The 21,937-nt window shown below is 38.3% G+C and overlaps 1 protein-coding gene and 1 long non-coding RNA gene across 5 annotated transcripts in view; one reads left to right on the top strand and one right to left on the bottom strand.

Annotated features, from left to right (window-relative positions):
* Positions 1–21,937, bottom strand: part of CDH20 (cadherin 20) — a 303,787-nt gene that overhangs the window by 22,011 nt on the left and 259,839 nt on the right. Inside the window, exons 8-11 of the mRNA XM_072605493.1 lie at positions 20,468–20,721; positions 12,609–12,745; positions 9,551–9,672; positions 2,134–2,251 (exon numbers count right to left, since the gene is read on the bottom strand). Coding sequence (XP_072461594.1) covers positions 2,134–2,251; positions 9,551–9,672; positions 12,609–12,745; positions 20,468–20,721 — 631 coding nt within the window. The remainder of the gene's footprint in view (positions 1–2,133; positions 2,252–9,550; positions 9,673–12,608; positions 12,746–20,467; positions 20,722–21,937) is intronic.
* The window catches only part of LOC140501667 (uncharacterized), a 264,231-nt gene that overhangs the window by 113,990 nt on the left and 128,304 nt on the right, over positions 1–21,937 (top strand). The gene's annotated exons all lie outside the window — the stretch shown is intronic.

The following is a 21,937-nucleotide window of genomic DNA, read 5'->3' as shown; positions in this document are numbered from 1 at the left end:
GCAGATGAGGATTTAGAGACAGTCACATAGCTGGCAAATATCTGAGAACTCAGGCCTTCCTGACTCTAGGTCAGCTGCCTCTTAAAGTCAAGTTCATGAGGTAGCATTCACAGTTAAGTCACAGTTTGTCTTATCTGAAAAAACAGTGGTAATAATAGCTATGAAGCCATTTCATAGAGTTGGGAGGATCAAATAAGACAATGTGTAACACTGACAGTCTTTAAGTATTATATAAGTGTCAGCTCTGATGAGGTTGAAGGAGAGCTGGAAGGAACCTCAGAGAATGTCTAATCCAAATACCTCATTGTATATATGAGGAAAGTGGGGCCCAAAGAAGTTAAATCATTTAGTCAGAATCATATAGTAAGTAAGCATGTGAGGCAGGATGTGAACCTAGGTCTTGCTGACTCCCACTCTGTACTACACATAATGCTACCTGTACAATTTGACTCCTATCATTCTGTTAAGAAGAAAAAGAAAATCAGGAATTATGGATTTCAATTTTATATTTAACTTTAATGACCACATAGTTCTTAGTATTTTAGATAATCAAAATGTTATTTAAGTTCACTCATTTCAGGAGTAAGAAATGAATGGATCAAAAGTTGATAGATTCTGCAAGATGTCCAGATAACTGAAGTACCCTAATGATAATTTTTAAAAAGGGATGAAGTATATAAAATAAAATAAGTATTAAATAATAATAGCTAGCATTTACATAGCACTTTAAGATTTGTGTAATCCTTTGAATATATTATTTCATTTGATCATTACAACAACCCTGTCAAGTAGGTGCTATAATTATCCCCATTTTTCAGATAAGGCAACTGAGGATGAGAATGGGTAAGCGACTTGACCAGGTTCACTTCAGAATTTATTTAAATGTAATGTAAACTTGGGCAAATTATGTATCCACTCTTACTCTCAGTTTCCTCGTCTGTAATCTGGTGACATTTTTCAGTTGTGTCTGACTCTTTGTGACTCTATTTGGGATTTTCTTGGCAAAGATAATGGAGTGGTCTGCTATTTCCTTCTCTAGTTCATATTACAGATGAAGAAACTGAGGCAACCAAGGTTAAGTGACCTGTCTAGGGTCACAAAGCTAGTAAGTGTTTGAGGCTAGATTTGAACTCAGGGAGATGAGTCTTCCTGATTCCAGGTCCTGCATTCTGTGCCACTGTGTCACCTACCTGCCTTTCAATGGGGAAACTAAAAGTAATAATAACCATAATATTAACAAAAATAATGATGATTATAATAGTTTGAGTCCCGATTTGAACTCAAGTGTCCCTGACTCCATACCTAGTACTCTATCCACAGCACTACCTAGGCATACTGACAGACCATTGTGATGGTTGTATCTTAACTCTCTTCTTGGAGCGGGGATGGCAAGGCAATTGGGGTTAAGTGACTTGCCTAAGGTCACATAGTAAGTGTCAAGTGTCTGGGGTCGAATTTGAACTCAGGTCCTCCTGCCTTCAGGGCCAGTGCATTGCCCCACCTAAGTGCCCCTTATCTTGACTCTTCAAGATCTCTCTGCTCTTCTTCAATATTTTTCCAAAATTTGCTTATTACTTGCCCCTCTATTCCAAATGCCCCTCTCTGGCTTTGCTAATCCTCCTTTCCAGCTCATTTTCTCCCACCTTCTCTAAACTCTTTCACCACATCGACAGAGCAGTAAAGAAGAATCACAAGCAGTCAGGGAAATGAAAGGAATGTTTGGAGCCAGAGGGGAAGGTGCTGCATCCCTGACACCCTGTGGAGATACTTAAAAAAGCTCTACTTGTCAAAAGAACAGCCAGATTCTTTTCCCCATATCAGCTCAAGGCTTCATTTCTCCTACCTTTGAGCAAACCTTTATGAATTAATAGTAAGTCTCCTTCAGCTCCAGATGTACAAACCTGCAGCATGCCCATCAAGGGGAAGCTAGGGCTGCTGGAATATGTATGTTCCCTGGGAGCTGGGGAACATGCTTTAGAGAAAAATGGGCACAACCACATGACCTTGAAGTCCTCTCTAATCAGCAGGAATCATTTGGTGTTACTGGAAATAGCATTGTAATGGAAAGCATCACCAGCTCAACTCTCAAAAAGAGCATCTCTATAACTAACAGTTTGCGGCCACTCTTCTTACCTTGATTGTCCCTTAGAGTGAAGTTGGGGTTGTTAGCTGCCTCAGGAGCCAAGCTGTAGTAGAAGTGCTGACCATCTTGTGGGTCATCCTGGTCTATTGCGCTCACTGTCTGAATCAGCTATGGAAGGAAAAAAAAAGAAGAAGGTGAAGCAGCTAGAGCCAGTTGAACAGCCTCCACAGCCATGAAAACTCAGAGTTCTTGCTCTCCAATCATTGCCTTGCTAAGGCAAAAAATGAACAACTGACCCAAGCTTTTCCTCCTCTCTTCCCCCCAGCCAACACAAGGTTCACCAAGAATGTGATGGAGCTGTGGTGGTCAGATGTTCTGTTTATTGTAAGCACTCAGCAAATTAAAAGGTCTGGTGTGAAATTCACTGGGAAGAGTTGCAGCCATGGCCACCGTGTCCCTATACTAAGAACAAGCCTCACTTGTGGCAGAGTAAAGGGAGTAGATTAAAAAAACATTATTGATATTGTTTGTTTCTATAGAATCTAAATTTCCCCCTTTGTCCCTACCCGCCCTCACTTTCAGAGAGCCATCCCTTATAGCAAAGAGGTTTTTTTTATTTTTTATTTTTACTTAGGAAAGGAGAATAGCTAAAATTTATCTGGCCTTTTAAGGTTTGCAAAATGCTCTATATGTTAATTCACTTGATCCTCACAACAACCCTGTGAAGTAGGGGGAAAGAGGAGAAAGAGAATAGGCATTATCAACTGCCAACTTATGTGCCAGGCACTGTGCTAAGAACTTTTCCAATATTATCTCAACTGATGATCACAACAACCTTGGGAGTTGGGTGCTATTAATTATCCTGATTTTGGAGATGAGGCAGACAGAGGTTAAGTGACTTCCCCTGGGCCACACAGCTAGTGTCTGAGACTGGACTTGAACCTCAGTCTTTCTGACTCCAGATCCAATGCTTTATCCACTGCACCACCTGTAAGGCCAGTGCAATATCCATAACAGCCACAATGAATATGTATGCATATTTCCAGGGTACATTAGCAAAATAAAACTTTCTTCCCCAAAGACAAAACCAAAATATTTATTTGAGATAGCATTAGAATACCAGGAGATAAGATTTAACAGGGTACTTATCACTAATCCAAGGAGTGCCAACATCTTAAACCTTCTTTCTGTCAGGCCTCACCACAAAAAATAAGTTCCCCTAGACAAATTCCTCACACACACACACATACACACACACACACATGCACGCACACGTGCACGTGCACACACACACAGAGCTTGTTCTCTCTCTCTCTCTCTCTCTCTCTCTCTCTCTCTCTCTCTCTCTCTCTCTCTCTCTCCTCCTTAGGCAAGCTCTTCTCAGTCTCAGCTCCATATGATCCAGTCTTCATATGATCACAGGCTCCATGTGTTAGACCTATTAATGAGCAGGAAAGATCTTCCTATTCTATAACACTACACCACCCAGATGGTAAGTGCTATTATTATCCCTGTTTTACAGATAATGAAATTGATACCACAGGATCTTAGATTTCAATCTGGAAGCAACTTTAGAGAATACCTAGTTAAATTGCCTCATTTTATAGATGAAGAAACTGAGTTACAGAGAAGTTAAGTTACTTGCCTATGTTCACAAAGATATTAATTGTCTGAGGCAAGATTCAAATGCAGATATTTCTTATTTCAAGTTTCATGCTCTATATACTGCACAGATCAGTAAATTTAAAAAAAAATGACAGTAAAAAGAATATACAATGTTCTACATCCATAGACAAACTCCTCCACTTCCTCCTCTGCAAAGTAGGAGTGGGATGTGTTTTCTCATATTCCTTCTTTGGGGTCATGTTTGTTTTTTGTAATATTATAGTGTTTATTTTTTATTGTTTTGTAGTTGTTAGACTTTCCATTTCCATTGCTCTAGTCATTTGATATATTGTTATTTTGTTTTGTTTTTTGTTCTGCTTACTTCTCTTTGCATCAACTCACACAAGACTTTCCATGCTTCTCTGTATTCATTATATTTTTTTACTGCACAATTCACTACCTCAACTTGTTCAGACAATCCACAATTGATTTATTTGCTGTTCTTTGCTACCATAAAAAGTGGTGCTATAAATATTTTAGTGTCTATGGAGCTGTGTGTATGTTATCTCTTTGAGATCTATGCTTAATAGTAAAATTTCTTGGTCAAAGAATGAGGATATCTTAACCACTTCTTTGGCATCATTCTGAATTGCTCTCTAGAATGGTTGCACCAATTCACAGATAACTGGAGCTGTTTTACTTAATAGCTCTTGAAGCAGGGCCATAAGACCCCAGCTGTCGTCTAGTGTCTCTACTGTCTACTCTCTATGGTCACTCAAAACCCCAGAGATAGTTCTTCCTTCAGCTTCAGTCCTTCCCTGTGGGAGACCTTTCTAATCAGATATAGAAGTGATGTTACCATGTTAGTTTTCATGAACAGATTAATGAGCACTGGGTTAACAGCCTAGGGATTTCTGACCTAGGAGAAAAATAGAATAGTGAGTGAAAGGGATGCAGGGGATATAACAGTATGATGGGAAAAGTGGGTTTGGAAGAAGTTTGCTAAGGATGGGGGTTGGTAGAACGGGGAGAGAGAGAGAGAGACAGAGAGATAGAGAGAGAGAGAGAGAGAGAGAGAGAGAGAGAGAGAGAGAGAGAGAGAGAGAGAGAGATAGAGAGACAGAGAGAGAAAGAGACAGAGAGAGACAGAGAGAGACAGAGAGAGACAGAGAGAGACAGAGAGAGACAGAGACAGAGAGAGACAGAGAAAGACAGAGAGACAGAGACGGAGACAGAGAGAAACACTGGATATTAGGTAAGAGAAAAGAGATATAGAAAGGGAGCCAAGAGCTTGCTGAAGGCACCTTTTGTTTAGTTTACAATTTTACTTCAGATCTGTTCTGCTCACTCACTTCTGTGTTAAGTTCCTAGAATCTTCCTAGAATCTAAGTGTTTTCTCTATTCCCTGATATCCTGGAGAAGCCTTTTCCCCCCTCCCAAGTACAATACTGGCTATTTTTATAGTGTTTGTTAAGATGAGCAGCAGCTTGGCGTAATGGGTAGAGGGCTAACCTTAGGGATCAGGAAGATCTAGATTCAGGCTCCTCTGACACGGTGTGCGACCCTGGGCAAATCCCTTAACTTTTCAGTGTACTAGGAAACTCTCTAAGACTATAAGTGACAGAGAAGATGCTTACCTGTTTTCCTTACCTGGAAATTCCAAATAGCAGTGAAATCATCCATCTAGTCCCCTATTAAGTCTAGTATGAAGCAGTTAAATAAGGGGGAGACCAGTCAATCAACAAACATTTGTTAGGCACCTACCATGTGCCAGGCACTGTGAGACATGACATTATTTGACCTGTGCCTACAGAGAAAGGGATGTGCAATGCTGCACATTTATCAGGAAAGGCTATTTCAGAATGTGCAACATGACACACAGTCTTCTTAGGACAGAACTATGAGGTTACTATGTTTTAAAAATGAAAGAACAAATCTGCATGCCTGGATCTAGGTTGGGAATATCCCCTAGTCATTGTCCTAGACAATGACAGATTCTTTCATCAAGCCTTACTTGGATTATGATATGCAAGTTTCATTCTTGTCCTCAGTCATTCAAAAGTATCCTGTATGATTCATCTCTGTGTCCTCTTCTAGGTCATTTACTGAGAAAAAAAGCACATTTATACTTTCTTACAGGCAAAGCAGATGGGCTGCTATGGCCACTAACACAAGAAAATTCAACTTTTGATAAATTTAGGTGCATTTACAGAGGATGATTTGAAAAACGAACCAAAAAAAAAAAAAAAAAAACCCCAACAACAAACAAACCCTGAGTCCTAGAGACTAATTCAAAGTACCCAATTTGCAATAGCCAGGTGGGAGAGGTAAGAACTTATGTAGGGGTAAGAGAGGGGTTTCCCAGATGAAAGTAATGACCTCCATGTGATACTCTGGATGCTCACGCTCTGAATTCTGTAATTTTGTGTCACTAGTAGGTTATGCTTAAAGGTGAGTCCATTGTAGCACATTTCAAATAAGACTGCAGAAATGTGGATTTGCTTGGTGATTCCATTTAATAAGGACAATGGCTAAAGTCTATTAACCTGTCAGAAAACATCTTTTTCCTCCTAAAGCTCTCTAAGAAATATAGAAGTTGCAAAGAATCACATTTAGGCTCAATGTCAGGAAAACCTTTCTAGCAGTTACAGAAATCTGAAAGTGGAATGGACTGCCTTGGGAAGATATATGGGCTTAATGGAAGTCCTTAGGCAAAGGTTGTATGACCACTTGTCAAGTGTATAGTAGTAGGAATTCTTTATGTGTACAGGTTTGTCCAGATAGCTGCTTAGATTCTCTCCAACTCTGAATATCACTGATTTTGTGAAAAGCAGAGAATATTTTATTTTCTTATAAAATGATAAAATTACTTAATATCCTCTTAAAAGTAAGAGCCAACATTTATATTAAGTTTTGAAGTTTTCAAAATGCTCTATATAAATGATCAGATTTGATCCTCACAAAAATCCTGAGATGAAAAGCTTTTATCAGCCCCATTTCAGACAAGAAAACTGCCTAGCCTAAGGTCGCACAGAATTAAGTGTCCGGGAAGACTCAGGTCTTGCTGCTTCCAAAACCAGCACTCTGTCCACTGTCACCTATCCCCTTTTCCTTAGTCCCTTTTATGTTTCTAGGAGAATTATTGTTATTTTTTGAATATTGCTTAGATTGTATGGGGCAGCTTGGAGGTACAGTGGATAAAGTACCTCGAGTCAGGAACATACACCTTTCTGAGTTCAAATCTGGCCTCAGACACTTGCTAGCTGTTTGATCCTGGGCAAGTTACTTCACCCTGTTTACCTTAGTCTCCTCACCTTTAAAATATACTGAAGAAGAAAATGGTAAACCACTCCAGTACCTTTACCAAGAAAACCTCAAAAAGGATTGTGAAAAGTTGGACACAACTGAAACTAATGAACAACAAGTGAAGTATGTGACCACTGAAGTCCCTTCCAACTCTCAAATTCTGGGTTTTTGTGAATAGGACTTCAACAGTTCAAGCAAACATTAAGGTTAACTATTCACAGACAAGGTATTAGAATTGTGCCTAGCCTTTTCTACATTATTTTTCAGTGTATTATAAACTATCAAATTGAACAAATTGTTAAGGGAAGGATAATAAAGATGGATCAAACATATAAAGCTTTTTTCCCCCTTTGCAGAAAAGTTATTCTATCTTATGTATACAGGCAGAGCAGAGAAGTGTATAGTCATTGTCTAGTGAATTCATGAAGATACTCTTAAAAGTTTTGACTATGCAGATACGATATAATGATGTTGGGAGGATGAGGAGGAGGTGCACATCAGAGTAGAAAGTACTGGGGAGAGCTAAAGATAATAAGAGCTCCTATTAAAAAACGACCAGTACACATAGCTCCAACTTACAAATGACCCAGACATACAAATGACAGGCAGCTATTCTTGTTTGATCCCCACCCCATCCCATTCCATCCTATCCCATTCCAATTTATTTCATTCCATTCCATTCTATTCACTTCCATTCTCTCCCATTCCTTTCCATCCCATCCCATTCTTCTATGCCACCCAACTAGAGGCCACACTTACTGCAGCCATGGGAACTGCTTTGAAGAAATGAAGAGCTGTGAGAGAATCTATTGGGTCAGATGTGGAATGTGGGAATAAGTTGTGAAAAGTAGGAATAGTTTCAGGACATTGACCTTGGGGATCAGATTTCCAAGCAGAATAGCCTTTTTATTTTATTTTATTTTATTTTATCCAATACTGCCTGATGCTTGAATTAAAGGATCAAATGCTAGATGTCTTCAAGTCTTTGAAGAGTTTTCAGATGGAAGAGGGATTCTTCTACTTGGCCTCAGAGGGAAAAACTAGGAATAATGATTGAAAATTGAAAAGAGACAGGTTTAGACTTCCAACCAATATGAGTTGTGCATAAGAGATTGTCTCTAGAGCAGACCCAAATGGGGTCTGAAGATAGATTATAGTGGGGTCTGTAAACGTGTATCAGAAAAATATTTTATCTTTACTTTAACAGAATTTATTTCCTTGGTGAGTCTAACTTATAAAATTTTATTTTATGTAGTCAAAACACTTTTCTGAGGAGAGGTCCATAGATTTTCCCAGTCTGCCAAAGGGGTCCATGACAGAAAAAATATTAAGAACCTCTGCTCAGAGGTAGTGTGTCCCTTCTTCACCATAGGTCTTTAGATGGAAGGTGACCTCTTAGGGATGTTCTACAAGGAATTTATTTTCAGAGACAGATTAAGCTGGATTCCCTCTAAAGCAGAAAAAAGCAACTTCCTCTGGAGATGTTTCTGAGGGATGTGTCATCTGAGGCAATTAGGCAACATAGTGGATAGAACTTGGAGTTCTTGGAGGCTTGGAGTCAGGAAGACCTGAGTTTAACTCCTGCCTCAGATACAGGTGTGTAACAAACAGCAAACCAATTAACCTCAGTTTCCTCAAATGTAAAATTAGGATAATAATGACACCTGTCTTTCAGGATTGTTGTGAGTATCAGATGAAATAATATTAGTAAAATGCTAAGTACAGTTCCTGGTACACAGTAAGTACTTGATAAATATTCCTTTTCTTTCTTCATCTCTCACTGGGATGCAGTTTAACCATATTGTTCTTCCAACACTTAGTTTAAGATCTGCATGGAGAGGATGACAGTTTTTTCTTTCTTTCTTTTTTTGAATACCAGGTGATAATTTGGGGATATGTAGCACTTAGTAAGTATAGGGTGGGTAAAGTGCCACACTGCAGGTTTTAGTCAGCTTGAGGGGACTGAGGACAAAGAAAATCCTGCTGAAAGCACCACTAGGAGGTAAAGAGGAGGAGCAAAAATTAAGGAAAAAGGGTACCAGATAAACCACTTATTTTAGTATTGTGTAATAATATTCTGAAGAAAAGAGGAGGAAACTCTTTTTTCCCCGCTTCCCCTCTCCTGCACCGCATATTCCCTACAACCTCTATTTCCCAGGAACAAGACCTTAAACCAGTGCTCTTAGATCAGCAACACTATGGTTAAATGGTTGTTGTGTGCTAGCCCAGGCACCTAACCACCATCTCTAATGTTGTTTGGGAGAATACATTCAGATCTCTGAAAGACTGATCTCCAGGGACATTTTAGGACAATACCTGTAGGGAAATGTTGAAATATAGGGTATGACTAGTTTATTGTAATAAGAAATCTGTAACAGGTGTTTCTCTGGGCTACACACCCATGTTCTATGTTGGGGACTACTCCTCAGTGCAAAAGACAATTCATAGTGCTTGGTACACAGTAAGCACTTGAGTGCTTTTCAATTTATTCCTTCCTTCTTTCTTTCCTTTCATCCTTCATTCATTCAAAGACCTCAATCATGGGGCTCTACTCACCTGCCCGGCTTTGGCATTTTCACAAACAAAAGCTTCATAGAATCTGGGGAACTCAGGAGCATTGTCATTCACATCTAAGACCTTTACTGTGACAGAAACACTTCCAATTTGTGTGGGGTTGTCTGAAGATAAAAATAAAATAGGATATAGAAAGAGTAAGTTATTCAGAGACCCAGGAAAAGTAAATCAGTGAGGGAAGCAGTATGTTTACTTGATCATACTAATTGCTCCTAAATGAATGGCTTAATTACATACAAATATTATAATATAAACAAATGTCGTGATATGTACCTAATGTAAAGTTGTGCTAGAGTCAGGTAAGGAGACAATGAAAGACTGAGCAAGAACCAGGAGTGTTAGAGGGAAGAAGGAACAGATTACTAGGAGGGAACAGACATGAAGAACAGCAGGTACCAAGTTTATCTAAGAAAAGATTTTGAATTCTTGGCTTAGCTTTGACTTAAGATTATAAATGTATCCAAAAGCCAACTTGTATTCTGGAATTTATTTAAGATAATGTACATCTAATCTGAAATATATTCAAACCCTGGGTTGCTTTATTTCATATCAAGAAGTTCTGCTTTGAATTATATGTCATTAAAATGTAAATAACTCAACATTTAGGGATTAAACAAAGGGTATGTTAGAGGATTTGAGAAACCAAATGTATGTGTAGTACATGAGTTGGGTACAGCTTAGGGCCCAACTGGGTACATGCATCTTTGATAGAAGTTATATTTGAAATCAAGTATCCTTCACATTACCTCACCCTTATCCATTTTATGCCTTGGTGCCCACTCCATTTAGAGCAGAATGGAAGAGAATAAACGTTGTTAAATCCTGAGAATGAGAGCTGATGGAAGAATGAAACATCTCCCTGCACGCACAGTGAAAACTCAATTATCATAGAATCATAGAACCATCGCTCTAGAGCTAGAAAGGTTCCCGGAGCTTATCTCATCCTACTTCTCATTTTACAGAGGTAGAAAGTAGAGGTAATAGAGGTAGAATTTGAACCTATTTCTTATGACTTGAGTTAGTGCATGAAATTGACTTGAATACAGTAATTTTCTTTCACAATGACAGACCTATTGGAAGTCATCTAGTTCAACTTACACCTGACCAATACAAATAATGAACATTTATTTAGCACCTACTATGTTCCAGGCACTGAACTAAGTGCTGGGGAGATAACTATTTCTAATGGAAATAAAGACAACTTCTTCCCTTAAGAACTTACAATAGAAAGGGGAGAGAACACACAAAAGGAGGCAGGAAGGTGGAGGATACCAGAGGGTACACAGCATGCGAGCTTCTTATTCCATGAAGCTGAAGCCAGGCAGAGCAGCAGATGCAAAGTGGAGTGAGCTAAAAATCTAATTTTTTGTCCTCTGTAAAGGAAGGTGTTGGGAGGAGTTTGGTATCCCACCCACCCACCTTCCAATCATAGGAGAGAGAAGGCTAAGGGAGGTGGTGTCAATCAAGGGTATAGTTAGTCACATGTTGGTGAGATTAGAAATGATAGTCTTAACCTGAGAAGGGAATCCCCTTTGGAGTTGAAACCAGGTAGGGCAACAGGTGCAAAGTGGAATGAAAAAAGCTTTCCTTTACAGTTGCTAGCAGGAGTTATTCAGGCCTGATTGAAGAGTGAAGCTTTGGGGAAATGATTACCTTTCCATGTACCCTATTCCATTTAGGGGTAGGTTTAATTGTTGGTGAGTTTTTCCTCACTTTGAACTGAAATCTGCCATGCTGCAATTTCCACATATCTCTACTAGTTCTGCACTCTGGAGCCAAGCAGAACAAGTTTTAATTTCTATTTCATGTGACACTCATGAATAAAGATATCACGTTCCCATTAAGTATTCTCTTCTTGTCAGTCTGGTTAAATGATCTTTGTTTTGAGTTTCATCAACATCCTGGTTGCCCTCTTTTAGGTTTCCTCTGCTTTATTTATGTCCTTCCCAAAGAATATCTTTCCCCACAAATGAATATAAACATCCAGATATGCTCTAATTAGGGTAGAAGAAGCAGGATTTTTACCTGCCTCACTTTGAGTATTTACATCTATGAATGTGTGGGTTCATCTTTCGTTGCCAAAGAAGACCATGCCATCAGAGAAATAATGACATGACTTGCACTTGGACTTTGTTTTGAATGAGGGAGGGCTGTGCAGGTCACCAGTCTCACTTCTCCTCCAGAGCCATCTGAATCCAGTGACCAGATATTCATCAGGATGACTAGAGGTGACCCAGGATGAGGCAATTGGGGTTAAATGACTTGCCCAAGGTCACACAGCTAGTGAGTATCAGGTGTCTGAGGTGAGATTTGAACTCAGGTCCTCCTGACTCCTGCACTGGTACTGTATCCACTGCACCACCTATCTGCCATCTAAGACAGAATAGCTTTCTTAGCTGCTGTTACTGATTCACATGGACATTGAAGTCTACAAAACTATCATTTAAAAATATATCAGTAATTGTCTATCTGTCCTTACCTTTATAGTTGTACAGTCAGCTTTTTCAAATTTAACTACAGGACTATATTTGTAAAAATTTAGCTTCACTTCAGGTTTATCCTATCATCCCAGCCTGTTGAGGTCTTTTTTATGTGTACCTATTTGGTCATGCAGAATGTTAACCATTAGGTATTGCTTTCAGCTTCATGATATCTTATAAATTTGATAAGTATGTCTTCTATATATTTATCTAAGTGAATGACAAAACTAATCAGCAGAGCAGGACCATGGACAGAGCCCAGTGGCATTCCACTAAGCCTTCTCTTAGTCTTAAGACAAATCTTAGAATCTTAGAATGTTAGCATTGGAAAGGACCTTGGAAGTCATCTCCTTCAACCCTTTCATTTTATCTGTGTAGAAACTGAGAATTAGACATATTATGTGGCTTGTCTCAGTCATATGTCACTGACAGAACTGTGATTCCCATTTTCTTCTGATTCCTAAGGACAACAAAAGTGTATATTCAACCAAAGTTCTTGAAATTTTCACATTCTAGAATACCTAAATTTACTTACTAAAAAACCAAGCTATTCTACTTACTCATTTCCATTGCCAGGATGGTGATATTATGCCATGAGATCTCCTCTCGATCAAGGGGCCTTGCAGTCATGAGAGCCCCTGTTGTGATGTCAACATAAAAGAATCGCCCAGGATCACTGCTCCTATCAATTGAATATCTGTAAAATATATATTAGAAACATTATTTTTGCCTCTGGAAGAAAATAATGCAGAGTATCCCATCATGCAATTGACCATGCATTATATGAAGACATGGTTCAATGGATTCTGTAACAGAACTTAACTCAAAAGGCTATCCCTACCAATATGGATAGAGAATTGGTTGCCTGATCATGTACAAGTCAGTTAGATCTTCATACTTAAATTTCCTTACCTATAAAAAAACTTCCTTATCTATAAATTTACTATCTATAAAGTACAAGTCAGTTAGATCTTCATACGTAAATTTTTCTTGCTGACAAAGCTTTAACCTAGAAGAACTTCCAAGGATAGGAAAGAGAATGCACTTAGTTTTGAAAGGCAGCACAGTCTAGGGTCCTATATTTAGAGTCAGGAGACCCACCTGGGTTTGAATTCTGCTTTAGATATGTATTGGCTGTGTAATTATGAGAAATTTACTTAGCCTTTCATTGCCTCATTTTTCTTATTTGCAAAATGTTAGCATCAATACTTATACTTTAACAGAATTGTTGTGAGGAAATAATTTTTAAAATCTTTAAGCCTTGTACAAATAAGCTGTTATTACAATTGAAGTGAATAGGAGAGCCCTGAGGATTTTATAGAGCCTCAAGGAGTGGTGTAACTTTCTACCTCTCCACTTCAGGTCATGGCAATCTTCTTCTTTTGTGCTGAATTCCAAAATATTTGTAAATATAGTGTAAATACATAAATACATGTATTCCAAGGAAGTGGGATCCAGGGACAGAGAGGGAATAGATAGAAAGAAGGCTCCAAGAGTTAGGAGAGTAAGGATGAAAATTAATACCTTCTCTCTGATAAAATGCTATTTACGGCTTTTCTTTCTGAGTTGAAAGTATTGAAGAGATTATAGGAAGCTTGAAAGGAGTTATAAGTTATTTGACATGTGGAACCTAAAAACTAGAAGAAAATAAAGATTTCTCTTTAAAACATGATAAAGAAAAACAGCTAAATAAACCACTGATAGAAAAACTGAGGTTTAGTGAGGGAGGTACTTAATTTGTATGTCGGTATTTATATTTCACTAAATCTCGCTCTCAATGGCATATTATTTTTTTATGCATAGAATTTCATGTTATTGATTATTCCAGTGAGAAAATTGCCTTCTGCATATGGACAGGGCTCCTCTTTCTGTGTGAAACCCCATGGTGGTTTTCTTCCAATGAGGAGAGAGTTTCCTTGGCAACTATCTTATTCATTTCAATTCACCCCTTTTCTCAGTCTCTGAAGACTTACTATTTAATCACATTTTAATTGTTAATAACTATTTATATAAAAATGTTTATAATGCCCCACAGAAGTGTTGAATTAAGCCATATATGGGCAGGGAGGGCCCTTTGTCTTTAAAAAAAAAATTGCTGCCTAGAGTTTCAGGGTGCACAAAGAGGACAGAGGCAGAGCCAAACAGCCTGTCCACCAGGCATAGACATGTCAGTGGTCCTTGAACTCAGACTAATATATTCGGGTATAGTCACTATTACAGCAAAGGTCTGAGCCTCTACTTGCTATGACTGAGATAGAGTCAGAGCCGAGACCCAGAGGCAGGGAGGCAAGTTAGGGCTTCCAGAGGAGTTGAATTTGGTACAGATTCCAGAATGCTTGGACCATGAGTTTCTGGAAACCATATCTTGGTGAAATGGGAGGGAGACAAATCTGTTCCTACCACAGTATTACCATGCTCTGGTTAACTAAAGTCCCTGGCCTTTGAAAACTGGCCCTGGGCTTATAACTCTTGTCCCTAATCTTATACCACCTAAGAAAAATGAAGGTATCATTCTGCTTTGGGAAAAAATCGGGAGGATCAGCTCTTGACAATCATGGTATTAACTGCCTTTGTATAATAAAATGTATGTGGTTAGAATATGAATGGTTTGTGAAATGACATGAAAGATGGAATGACTTAGATTGATGGGAACCAAACTGATATTTCTCTAACTTTAATACTTTACTGCCATATTACATCTCTGTCCCCCTAGATAGATCAATGCAGAACTGAAGAGAACTTGAGGAGGGGGAGAAGGAATCATCAACTTGAATGTAGTGTGATCACCCTCTAGTGAATAGTAGGGGAAAACTGCATCTTATGGAAAAGTCCAGCCATGTGCACTAAATACCCTGTCGTAACTATTGGGATAGGGGCTTCAGGTCATTTCCTAATGACCAAAGTATATTGTGCTTTCTGGATAGTTAATTAACTAATTACACAACAACCTATTTCTCCATAGGTTGTAGAAAGCAGGGGGAAAAGCTATGTGTGAATGGGTATGGTTTTGGCCATACAAATGTGGCCCAACAAGTGTGAAATTAACATACATTGCATATCCTATTTAATAATCCTGGCTAATTAAAAAAAATAGGTTTTTTACTCTTCTATCTTTTGCAAACAAGAGCATACAGGACAGGATCATATGCTTGCTTTGAATTACAGATATGTAGGAACATCTCAACCAATTAGTCTATAAACTCATGACTATGAATTTCAGGAAGCTGTCAAAATTGTAGGCATAGTGTCTATGGGAAAAGCAATGGTGTCTGAAATTTTAGCCCTGAAAACAGAGGTGTTCACATTGGTGACTGCCATTTCAGATAGTGTTGTTCTAAAACAAAATAAAACAAAGAACCTAACTCCCCTTCCTCCAACCCTCATGTCCCCCCAAAAGCAAGTACAACAACAAAATAAAAACAACTTCATGCTTGCTCTTCCTAACCTTCTTAATTTGTTCTCTGAAAGCTAACATTAGGTGAAATGAAATGGGATACAATTAGTTGCAGAGGAACAATGTTAAACATAGGTCTTGGCTGAATGACGACTCAACAGGATTTTGTGACTTTTCACCAGGGGTTGGTAATCATGTAATAATGACATTATTGCTAAAATACGTGTGTATGTGTGAAGCAACTTCATGTGGGATATACTTCTAATAGAAAAGGACTGATTGTTAAAATTTTACTAGAATGAATAATTTGACCAAGTGCCACTGATAGGAGCTTTTCTTACAGAGTCCTATCTTTCATAATTAGAATCTCTCTCCTAGCTCCTAAATGGATTATTGGTGGAGTAAGTGTTTGCATGCAGAGTAGTCTAATTCAGAACTAATTTTCAAGAGGCAAAAAAATGAACAAATATTAGAAGGGCAGAACGAGAAGAATGTTTTGATACAAATGGGAATGAACTAAATGGGATGTGCCAGTGTGGCTTATACGAGCATCTATCTGTTCTCTGTTAAAATTTCTCATTTGTAATAGCATGAAAGTTCAGCAGTTCTCAAAGGGTGGTCTGGGGACCTTTCAGAGTCTCTGAGACATTGTAAGATGGTCTGCAATGTCAACACTTTTCATTAAAATACTAAGGCATTTTAACATACAATATGATAAATATCAATAGATATTACACACCTAAATCCAAGCTCTTTGTGGGAGAGAGTCTTCAATACTTTTTGAGAGTGTGAAGGGATTCTGAGATCAAAAAGTTTGAGAACCACTGGAGTAGTGGATAGAAGAGTTGGCCTCTGAGTCAAGAAGGCTTAGATTCAAGTCCCATCTTTGATGTGATCATGAGTAAATCACTAAATGACTTTGCGTCCCTGGGAACTCTCTATAACCATAAGTTAAAGAAAAGTCTGCAGGCCTGCGTTAATAGAAGGGGTTTGCATACTGAGACTTTCCTAAACTGATGAAATCACAAGTTGAGACCGCTTCTCCCCTCCCCATGTGCCCCTAAAATAGGTACACTATTTGGATGCCAAATTGGATGAATAGAATACCTATCATGTTTACTTTGTATCATTTTCATTCATTCATTAGTGGGAGATGCTACTGAGGGAAGTATTGATACGCTATGCATGAGTACTTGGAGTTCATGCATAGAACAAGTGTGGGATTCAAAAAGCAAACTCAGCTACTTGGCAACCAAAATAGGCTCGTTTACCACTGAACAAACAGTTTTGCGCTTGTTGGAAATCCTTCAGGCATTAATCACAAATTTCAGAAGAAACCAAACCTGTATTTTGTTTATATTTTGATGAGCCCAATTATTATTTTACACACTCTCTCTCTCTGTCTCTTTTTCTGTGCACACACACACACACACACAAGTTCTTCAAGAAAGCTACTTTGAAAGTTTCATGCATTTAAAAAATATCACTGGCCCTTTAACTCTCAATATTTTAAATCCTGGTAAAATGTTGATGCTCCCTGATTTGAGATACATTTTTGGTATATTACAAAATGCATCTTCTATGCAAAGTACATACAGAATAAAAAATGAGATGACCAAGAAATATGCAAAAAGTGAAAAACATTTTAGAACAAAATAGTACTTGTAACAAAGAAGGAGCGAATAGCATAGGAAAGACACTAGAGGAAAATTATACTCCCTCTATACATAAATTATAGCTAAAATAAATTCTAGCTAACTCCAGATTGTCTTGGAGGATGTTTTCCACTTCTGTGGCTTCTATTCTGGTTAGGGCCACTGGGAGGCAGTGGAAGCTAGAGCTGGATACAGGTTATCTGCTTCAGGCAGCTGTTCCCTCCCTCCTGCATAGACTGAATTAGGTTTAGTTGCATCTACTCGATTGATGTCTTCAGGAGTTCCCTTCTTTCTGCTGATTGTGGCTATGGAGGGCTATCTTCCTCTCTAAAATGTGGGAATAGTAGAAAACTATTTCTGAGATCTTGATATCATTAAAGAAAATTTCCCTTTTCTTTGGGCCACAGTTTGCTATTTGACCAATTTTGTGCAAAGTTTCTAGAAATCATCTCTCATTCCCAGGAACTATTAGAATTTAATATGATCTTTTAATTAGTGTATAGGCATTCTTAATCAAGCAATCTGTGAGCAGATTTCCCAGGGTCTCTGAACTTGAATGAGAAAAAAGTTTATATTTTTATTTTATTACATATTTACATATTCCATATTTATTTTTCCCTTACCTCTAACTGAAATATAGCATTTTCTCTAATTATTTTGAAATGTTATTCTGAAAGGGGGTCTCAGAATAGACTTTGGCTGACTTCCAAAGTTGTCCACAACACAAAAAAGATTACGAACCTCGATTAGTGGGAGAACCTTTTCCCTGGGAGTACTTTGTTAAGAGCTATTTGTATCTCCTGTGCTCATGACATTATCATATCATGAACTATTTTTCCAGTTTGACAATGGGAGAGTCCAAAGGCAGAGACTGAGACTATTGAATATCTTGTGATGCCCATATTGTTTTTCTTTTCAAACTGAGGTTTCTCTAACTCTCTCAGGCTGGAAGCATAAGCATTACTCACAGTTGATCCCACCAGTGATCAGCATGGGAACCTTGAAATGCTTTGTTTCTAATCTGTGTTAATTCATCTATTCTCAGGCAATCTGTTGGCCCCATCCCCAAAGAAGGCTCACTATCTTGATTCTGAACTGCGTGTGAATGCTCCAGCAACATTGCCTAGAACTCTTGAGCTCAAGTGATATGCCAGCCTCAGCCTTCCCAGTAGCTGAGATTATAGACATGTATTCCCACAACTGGTCTAGTTTCCATTTTCCAAGTGAACCTTTCAGAATTGGAATAGAATTTTTAAAATAAGTCTGTAAAATCTCTTCTAAAAATTATTCTAGGATCATCTAATTGATTCATTGAAATACATTTATTGTCAGTTTTATGCTGACACAGGAACTATTTGTATTTTTATTTGCTTATAATTGTCTCCATCTTGGTGATAGTGGAATTTTTTCTCTTCTTAAAATTTCTCTTTTTTTGTTAGAAGGCACAAGGATAACATATGGCTAAAATACTGTCACCATTTAAAGGTTAGTTGCTATTTGGAAGGTGAAAACAACAACAAAGGTTATACAAAACTGAGAAACGAGAATGAACTTTCTGGAAAGACAGAGGTGCCAGCTGAAATTGCTAACAGCTGAGAGAACTTATGCTCAGAATGGGGGTATATCAATAGAGAATCTGATGATTTCTTGAGGAAGTGAGTAATGAGCTGTAAATGATGTAAAGGGGACAGCAGTGTTCACAAACAGGCAAGTTTTCAACTCAAATTCAGACATTCCCTACTGAGAACCTACCCTGCTCAACATTGATACCAAACATTTTCATTTAGATGAAAACTGGTGCCAGGTGGGGAGAGCATCCTGGTAACCAACAGAGAATTTGACAGATCAGAGGATGTTTAAAATGAGCTAACTGCACTAATGCCCCAAATTCATTTTCCTGTATTGTGGGCTTCAACAATTAACATGGCAGATGGCCTCAAATATCCTCAAAATACTGGTCTTTTGTGTTAAGCCTCAGAGACTTGGCAAGTGCCTTTGGAAAGTGTATATGTCATACTGCTCATCAGCTGTTTGGAGTTTAGTTCCAGGTCTGATGTGAAACCTTCTCAGTCCTGTAACTGGCAGAGAACATGCAAAACTATATTGGTAGAGGGAATTTCCTAACTGGGAGTTCCCTGCACCAATGAAAACACAGGTTGAGGTTAAAAAAAAGATCGCCCAGGTATGTTTATGAAGTGCTTTACCTCCATTTGAAATAAAACAAACTTTGAATTTCTGTGTAACTATTACTATTATTACTCTACTATCCCATTTAATAATAACAATATCTAGCATTTGTATCTTGCTTTAAGGTTTGCAAAGTGCTTTACATATATTTCATCTGATCCTTACAACAACTCTGGGAAATAGGTGATATTATTATCCTTATTTTTCAGATGAGGAAACTGAGGCTTTAAGTGAGATACCTAGGGTCACACAACTTGTAAATGTTTGAGACTGGATGTGAATTTAGCTCTTCCTGACTCCAAAATCTGTGCTCTATTGCCAGCACCACATAGGTGCCACTTAGAACAACTAACTGTATGAGGAAGTTCAAGCATTATTACAAGAAATTCATCTCACAGACAAATAAATTACAGCCAAGAATGGTAAGACAATGCTAATAAATATAATATAGTAAAACAATAAATAAGGGCTTCTAGGTAGCACAGTGGATAGAATGCCAGGTTTGGAGTCATGGAGACTCATCTTTGTGAGTTCATATCTAGCCTCAGATACTATCTGTGTGACCCTGAGCAAGTCACTTAACCGTGTTTGCCTTGGTTTCCTCATTTGTAAAATGACCTGGAGAAAGACATGGCAAACCACTTTACTGTCTTTGCCAAGAAAACCCCAAATGGGGTCACAAAGAATGGGACACAATTGAACAACAACAACAAAGCAAAATATGATAAAACAATATAGTAAAACTCAGGACCATGCAGCTTGTAAACTAGGGTTCAAGCCCACTTTTTTCTTCTAATTTAAAATCCCGTGTTCTTTTACATCCTTCATGCTTGTACTGCTTCTTGAAAGAAATATCTTGATAAGATGGTTTAATTTCCCAAATGCCCACAGATTAAGTAGAGCGAAACCCAAGTGGAAATGTGCCCTGCCCTGTCTGGACCATAGCTGCATACTCAAATTGTGTATTGACAATGGGCATGGTTTACATGCGTTTCCAAGATGATACAGAGTCATATGATTTTAAACAGAAGACATGATAAAAAAAGGGAAATATTCAAGGAATGAAGGAAATGGAGGAGTAAGGAGGGAAAGGGGCAGAGGGGGAAGAAGTGTTTATGCTCAGTACATACAAGAAAGGGGCAGATTCCAGGATATGGGAAGAGGATGAAATCTGCGGAAAAACCTGATTGAGTTGTTGGTCACGTCTGGGTCCTTGGCTGAAATGATCTGTATGGTGGTTCCAATCTCCACATCTTCCGGCACCTCCACAAAATAAAAGCCAGGATCAAAAACCGGGGGCTCATCTACATCCTCCACGCTGATGTGAACTGTGGTTGTGTCTTGGAAAGGACCTAGGTTCAGAAATCGAACTTCCAAGTGGGTATTGGCTCCCTCTACTTTCAAGGTGTAGCTTTTCTTGCTTTCAAAACTCAGTGGCTGAAAAGGGATTACAAGGGACACTCAATTAACCGCTTGAATATATGCCAGGTGTCTAATGGGCTATTTCTAATGATGGTTGATCAAAAAGAGCCTCATTTTTTTTTTTTTTTTTACAACAGGTCTGGAGAGTAAAAGAATGTATCTATGTTCTCTTGCCTTTCCTTGTGCCAGAGTTTGAGCTCAGGTTTCTTCCTGGTAATCTGGATAGGGGAGGGAGGGAAGAAGGCAGGTTCTGGTATTATTAACCATCAAAGTGACTTACCAATTAACATAAAATAAACTTTTTTACCTTTATCTTTGTAGTTTTTAGAACATGTGGTGTTGTGTTAAGACAGGACGCTGAATCCCAACTCTGTTGTGGGCTCACTATATCACTCTCTCGTATGTTATCATAGCAGCACAGATTTAGAGATAGGCAGGACCTGGGAAGTCATCTAGTCTAGTCTCTCATTTGACAGAGGACCCATTTCAACATTCTTTGGTTCAGTTTCTCCATATGAGAAAGAGGAGATATTGAGATTTTATAGGACTCCCTCATATGGATGCCATGGACATCGAGAAATTGACATCTATCAACATTTAAATTCACAGTGTGTTAGATCTGGAAGGGACCTTTGAGATGATCTTCTTCAACCCCCTCGTTTCATAGAAGAGAAAACTGATGCTTAATGAAGCTGATTGGGCCAATCGAAATCACACGGCAGATGGTGAAAGAGCTGGGATGAGAACCCAGGTCTCCTGCCTCTCAGTCAAGTGCTTTTTGTTTTTCCCCCACCAGATAAATTTACTTTGAGTCTTCAAAGTGATTCCTTTATGCAAAGTACTGTTTTTCTTCCTCATTTGTATAGTTAACTCTACAGCTGAGATCTATTATTTCAGAAGAAATAAAGTTTTTCTGGGGAGGAGAAGACCATAAGTGACATTTGTTTTTGAACAATAATCTGTTTCATGTTTTTCAGAATGACAGAAATGGAGGGGAATAGTCTCTTAAAAAAGATTGAAATGATAATTATTCCAGAAAACAACAACAATGTCAATCTTTTATGAAATTAAATCCTGTAAAATAATTATAGTGGATATCAAAGCAATTACATGATAGCTTAAATGTCAGGAGGTAAAATGCTGATGACTTAATTTCTTCCATCTTGGCAGTTGGGAGGAGAGAAAATATTCAAGTACTTGCTGGTATTGTGGAGGAAATCATGGAAAATCA

This window comes from Notamacropus eugenii, chromosome 4, assembly GCF_028372415.1.
Source record: "Notamacropus eugenii isolate mMacEug1 chromosome 4, mMacEug1.pri_v2, whole genome shotgun sequence".
Taxonomy (NCBI): Eukaryota; Metazoa; Chordata; class Mammalia; order Diprotodontia; family Macropodidae; genus Notamacropus; species Notamacropus eugenii.
Note: the sequence above shows the minus strand (reverse complement) of the source record. Positions and strands in the feature narration are given on the sequence as shown.